Genomic DNA, 6,154 nt, shown 5'->3' with positions numbered 1-6,154 from the left:
AATTTTTCAAATTTTAATTATGTAATATTTCATTTTTAGGACTTTAATTATGTAATTTTTAAATTTTAGGATTTTAATTATGTAATTTTTAATTTTTTAGTAATTTGTAATAGTATTTCGGGTAATTTTAATGCATTTTAATATTGTGGAAATGTTATCTATTTAAATTGAATAATAAAATGGTGGGACTCTTGAGTATGTCCTTGCGGAAGAGTATGGATGTGGGTATTGTGCTATTGCCAAAGAGCATGGAGTAAAAAATGAATAAAATTCGATCCGGACCCACTTCCATGCTTTTACCAAAGAGCATGGATGATGATGCTCTAAGTGCATATATGCCCAAACCAACTCAATCCAGCCAAACATGGTCCAGACCCGATATGGGTTGGCCTAGATTAGACTAATTAGTGACTCAAAATGGGCCTACAGCACTAGAGTGAGATTATCGATTGAAGCGAACTCCAATCAAGCCAATGTTTAAACATAGGCGCATCACAAGCTCGGTCCAACTCATGACTAGACGGAATATTATATTTATATATTTTAAAATTCATAGTATAATTGAAATTTTAAAATAATTAAAATATTTTGATTATTTATATTTATTCAATAAATTATAACGTAGTTTCTATAATTTGATAACCATCCAAAGAATATATGTTGAAATGTTTTTCAGATTTTGACATTTTCCACTGATTTTAAAATAAATTTGATAGATGTGTGAATTTCACATAAAATAAGTTTTCCGGCCAAGTGTAAGTGACGTGTCTCCTACTCGTAACCTCCAGAAATAAGACAAATCACGGCATTTTTAAAATAGCAAAACCTTGACGTTTGAACCCTAACTACAATTATAATCATATTCCCCAAAATCAATGAACTTGGATGGAAAATTTCATTTCATGAAGAATCCACACATCTATTAATCTATCAAAGTTCATGATATTTCCTATTACTTTTAAAGTTTGTGGGAATGATCAAATTTGGAGAGAGTTCATGATTTTTAAAGCTATTTTTCCTTAAAATATAAGATCTTAATCGTAATTATTTAGTAGAAAAATCTAAAAATACATGATAAAAAAGGAAGATTATGTTAACCTTACCCGACTTAGCCACCCATTTATCAAAGTTTAAGTTCATATTAATGGAAAAAAGGCTCAGTCCAGCCCAGTTAAGCCGGGCCGATCCAGCCCAGTTGACACAATGTGAGTTCAAATAAGACTTCAAATATTTAAATTCGAAGGCTACCTTTAAACATTGAGAGAGAGCGATGACGGTTCTCGCTAGAACCGCCAGCGCCGCCGTAAGCGCTCTGTCTCTGATCGGTCTCCTCTCCTACATAATTTTGCATAACAATAAGTCTAGGAGCAGAAAGGCCGCACTCAGAAAGCGCCCAAGCGGCGTCGTCTCCGCCATTGGCAACACTCCTCTCATCAGGATCGACAGCCTCTCCGATGCCACTGGATGCGAGGTCATTTTTCTCTCTCTTTTACTTTCCATTTTCTTTTTATAGGAGTACTTTCTTAACTTCCATCTCTTCTTCTTTCTGCTATGCAGATTTTGGGGAAAGCTGAGTTTTTGAATCCTGGAGGTAGCGTCAAAGATAGAGTGGCACTCAAAATTATCCAAGAGGTAGCTTGGTTAATTCGTCCCCTTTTCGGAGTTTCTGCACTACCTAATTAGTTGTATTACGATTATTCTATCAACTACTACCTCCCTGAAGGAAAATGCCTATCAAGTGTCTTCTTTCATTGTGATTATTATTGTGAGTATTAGGAACTATACCATTTTTTATAGTGTTAGGACTGCAGCCTATAAGAGGGTTGTTTTTTGGTGATCTAAACTTTATGAAACATCATACTATAAGATGTTCTCGAGCTCATAATAATTTCTAATGAGTTTAAAAAGTTACTGTCATTTTGATCCCAAAATAATGGAACTGAGGGACTCTTCCCAACCTTTTCCTTTTATCAGAAAAGGATAATTTATTGTAGAAAAACCTCTTGTATCAATCATAGTCATGGTAATCACAATTTGTCTGTCAAAATTATCATCTTGTGAGCTCAATCACCCAAAATTCAACATCTTGTGATGGCATACTACTAGTATCTATGAACCCCTAACATTTTTGGATGCCAATGAAAACGGTTTCTTAGATTCTGATCTACCCTCCTATTCATATTCTCTCTCTTACTTTATACTATATTAGATAGGTTTTTCTAAGAGAGATGATTTGATTTTTCTATAAGACAATAGGTTGCTGAATCTGTTTAAAAAAAACTGTATAGTTTTCTCATTTCTGCAGAACAAATAATTTCTATAGTTTTTCATGGTTCTGTAATTTGTTTTGGTATTGCATTTGCAGGCTCTGGAATGTGGAGCTCTATCTCCTGGGGGAGTGGTTACTGAAGGAAGTGCCGGAAGCACAGCCGTCAGTCTTGCAACTGTGGCTCCGGCTTTTGGATGCAGGTGCCATGTAGTCATTCCGGATGATGCTGCCATCGAGAAGGTATGTAAGATATGTTCATATAAAAGGTTCCACTTTCGTCATTATTCATGCATTCTTTGTTGCGCTGAGCCATATTTGGTGCATTTCTTCCTTGTACAAGCTCATACAGTTGCTCTTCTGCAGAGATCAGTTGTAATATGAATTCATCTTTCACTATATTTTTGTTTACTCTTTCATCATGTTTTGCAGTCTCAAATCCTGGAAGCTCTTGGTGCCACTGTGGAAAGAGTTAGGCCGGTTTCAATCACCCACAAAGAGCACTTTGTAAATATTGCACGGAGAAGAGCACAAGAGGCAAATGAACTAGCCTCAAAGTACCAAGAAACGAGCGAAATTGGTAACCATTTCAATCAGCTGAATGGCAGTGATGCAGTCTCTGAAACGAAGAGTTCAAATTACTTACCCGACTGCAAAGGTGGTTTTTTTGCTGATCAATTTGAGAACCTTGCCAATTTCAGAGCTCACTATGAGGGTACTGGACCTGAGATTTGGGAACAGGTTGGTAGAAAATTGGATGCATTTGTTGCCGCTGCTGGTACTGGTGGCACTGTCGCTGGAGTCTCTCGGTATCTGAAGGTCGTTGATTGAAGAATTGTAGAATCCCTAGGTTGACATTACTGAAACAGTGGGTAACCTTCTTTCACATAATCAACAGGACAAGGATTCCTCTACCAAGTGCTTTCTAGTCGACCCACCTGGTTCTGGCCTGTTCAACAAGGTAACAAGAGGAGTGATGTACACAAGAGAGGAAGCTGAAGGACGGAGGTTAAAAAATCCCTTCGATACGATCACTGAAGGAATTGGAATTAACAGATTGACAGAAAATTTCAAAGCTGCAGAACTTGATGGGGCTTTTCGAGGCTCAGATAAGGAGGCTGTTGAAATGTCTAGGTTAGTAATCTATCCTTTTCCATGAATCAAATGATGTTTAAAGTATGGTAATATGCCAATAACAATCATTGATGCATGCTAATGCTCATTCTCCATATGTACAAGTCATGGGTGAGCTGTAAAACATGTTTAGGAATATTCATCTCTGTACTTGCTGTGAAAATGCCAATGCTCAGGACCATTGCATGCCTTCCATTTAAAAGCAGAAAACAGCCATAATTGGTCCTAGGTATTGCTCATGAAACACCACTACTTGTTCGTGCGATAGACAATAAATGAACACTAGAAAGTAGCAAGCAAGGCCAACGACATGTTTATTGATATACCATAGTTGGAGGGTAGTAATGTATCCTGTTAGACTTCAGCGTCTCAGTGAAGTTTATTCCTTAAACAGCACTCTTTCGAACTGTGACACTGATTGAAGTTCCATCTGTGATTTGCCTGTCAGGTATTTATTGAAGAATGATGGGTTGTTTCTTGGTAGTTCTTCAGCAATGAACTGTGTTGGAGCTGTCAGAGTGGCACAACAAATGGGCCCTGGTCACACCATCGTCACAATTTTATGTGACAGTGGTATGAGGCATTTGAGTAAGTTTTACAATGCTGAATATTTGGCCAAGTATGGATTGACACCTTCAGCTTCTGGACTGGAGTTCCTTGGCATCAGTTCTGGTGAGAATTTCGATGTACTCACTACTCTTACATATATGGCTTACTCAGTTGAAACTCTTGAGCCACATGCTTGTTCTGTTATCTTCTTCATTTATTGACTTATAGTGAATGGCCGATGATGGAATTTCCAGTTCTAGACGTCTTAAAACAGTTAGAAGCACGAAACATAGTTCTCCTGAAAGATTAATTGCACTTGTCCCTCTCCCCCTCCCCCCCCCCTTGTTGTGTAGATATGAAGCTAGAGAATTGATAAAAAGAAGAAACAAAAACACATGCCAAATTAACGACAAGCTTAGTCGTGAGAAAACTTTTAAAACACATGCCAATTTGGAAGGTCGATCCTTCCATACGGTGAGTTATGAGGTTGTACTTCTGGAACCGGTTTCAAGTACTGCTGCCTTGTAAGGTTCCCCCTTTCTCTCGACTTGGGAAATGAATACCTAAAAAAGAATCATAAAGAAATTATAGGAAAAGGAAGTTTGAAATTGTCTGCGGATATTCAAGTATCGTTTGCACGCTTTATCTCCTTTCCAGAAGTTGATATAAATCACTGCACAGGTGTGAAGGAACAATAATCAGAAAAGGCGACGGCTCTTGATGAATCTCGAAAACAAGGGAGTTTGGGGAAGTCACCCACCTGGCACTATGATCGATCATGGATGAAGAAAAGGAGCCTCTGCCGCTGGAACATGACAGAAAAAATGCTGAGCTGCAAATTGAAATGCATCTTTCTTCATTCATCATTCTCATGTGCCTAGTTTGTGATCTCGTTTCCTCTTTGTGAGTTAGTCATGCTCTTATATCTGCTATAAAACTTTTAAATCGAAATTTTGATGAATGGAGTTGTTTAGTAGCATCATAATGGTTTAAGTTCATAATGTTAAAGTTGCTCTTCTACTTTATCACTTTTTTGTAAGAAAGTATTTGCATGACTCATCAGATTTGATGCACTGCAAACCAAAACACATGAACAAAAAAGAATGCATGATAAAACGATCTACTAAATTTGTCGAGTTTTTCCAAAGAATCATTAATGGCCAATTATTAACCATCCTGTAGGAACTATGAGAGAGTTCTTTCTGTTTTTGTTCTAGGCTAGTAATAAAATTCCATTTTAATGAAAGAGTGTAGTTGTCTTCCGACTTAGGGAGTGACGCATAACCGTTATGCGTCTTTATTAATGAAACGCACAATCCTTATGCGTCTTTGTATAATGACGCACAACCATTATGCGTCGATAAAGACGCATAACCATTATACGTCGATAAAGACGCATAACCATTATGCGTCTTAGTGTAATGACGCATAACCCTTATGCGTCTTTCAGTCAGGTTTAACAGCCCACGGAAGGCAGAAGCAGCGCACAGAATTTCCTCTCTCGGGTGTAGGCGTTTTCTCCATAACATCCAGTAATTGTTCTTCAATTTAGGTACATTCATCATTATTCATGTTTATTTTGCTTTCATTCGTTAGTTTTACCCAATTTATTAAATTAGGGCTTGCTCTTGAGTTGTGTATTGGAGATCTGTTATGTTTTGTATTGACATTTTTGTTGAATTGCAGGAACTGCTGACAACAGAGGGCATGGCTTCGAGGATGTATGATGTTGATATTTGTATTTGGGGCATATTTGATGGATCTTATTTGACAGTCACTATGTTTATGTATCAACATTTGTGAGATGTTGTCGAAAGTTATTATGACAGTTATTATGATTTTTATTGACTTTTGTTGACGATTGTTATGTCAGATGAATATTGTTTCACCTTAAATATGTGACCAAAACCTGTGTCAATATAAACAAATACCAACATATGCTCGAAACCTGTTTCAAACCATCAACAATGTTCAAATATCAACGTATGACCAAAACCTGTTTCAATATAAACAAATACCAACATATGACCAAAACCTATTTCCCCGAAGGCGTGAACTTTGTTGGAGCTTTCCATTTGTTCTTCCTTGTTGAAAATTCTCTGAATACATTGTGCATAGCCTTCCCAATCTTACTCGATGAACTCTTCACAGTTGGGCGTGAGGATCCCTCGGTCAAGGGTCGAAATACTACTTCATCATCTTCTT

General features: G+C 37.3%; 1 protein-coding gene across 3 annotated transcripts; it reads left to right on the top strand.

Moving 5' to 3' along the window:
* The first annotated feature begins 1,270 nt into the window (after nucleotides 1-1,270).
* On the top strand, nucleotides 1,271-5,842 carry LOC121759473 (cysteine synthase 2-like). Of its 3 annotated transcripts, none has more exons than XR_006041667.1 (9): nucleotides 1,271-1,471; nucleotides 1,558-1,632; nucleotides 2,366-2,509; nucleotides 2,699-3,085; nucleotides 3,165-3,400; nucleotides 3,849-4,072; nucleotides 4,631-4,852; nucleotides 5,404-5,501; nucleotides 5,636-5,842. XR_006041667.1 is itself a non-coding variant. In XM_042155061.1 (7 exons), the coding sequence occupies exons 1-7, from the start codon at nucleotides 1,271-1,273 to the stop codon at nucleotides 4,645-4,647; spliced, it is 1,284 nt and encodes a 427-aa protein (XP_042010995.1). In that variant the 3' UTR covers nucleotides 4,648-4,957. The 3 variants fall into 3 exon arrangements, 1 of the variants encoding a protein (XP_042010995.1); XR_006041666.1 differs by having other exon boundaries at nucleotides 5,400-5,501; XM_042155061.1 differs by lacking the exons at nucleotides 5,404-5,501; nucleotides 5,636-5,842 and having other exon boundaries at nucleotides 4,631-4,957.
* The last annotated feature ends 312 nt before the right edge of the window (nucleotides 5,843-6,154 follow it).

Source organism: Salvia splendens, chromosome 12, assembly GCF_004379255.2.
Source record: "Salvia splendens isolate huo1 chromosome 12, SspV2, whole genome shotgun sequence".
Classification (NCBI taxonomy): domain Eukaryota; kingdom Viridiplantae; phylum Streptophyta; class Magnoliopsida; order Lamiales; family Lamiaceae; genus Salvia; species Salvia splendens.
The sequence above is the reverse complement of the archived record's forward strand: the minus strand, read 5'-3'. Positions and strand labels throughout refer to the sequence as shown.

What these genes read in the sequence shown, in the direction of transcription:
- LOC121759473 (XM_042155061.1), top strand. Translation starts at nt 1,271, where the DNA reads ATGACGGTTCTCGCTAGAACCGCCAGCGCCGCCGTAAGCGCTCTGTCT. An exon ending in CCGATGCCACTGGATGCGAG is followed by an intron (nt 1,472 to 1,557) that starts GTCATTTTTCTC and finishes TCTGCTATGCAG; the next exon opens with ATTTTGGGGAAAGCTGAGTT. An exon ending in ATGATGCTGCCATCGAGAAG is followed by an intron (nt 2,510 to 2,698) that starts GTATGTAAGATA and finishes CATGTTTTGCAG; the next exon opens with TCTCAAATCCTGGAAGCTCT.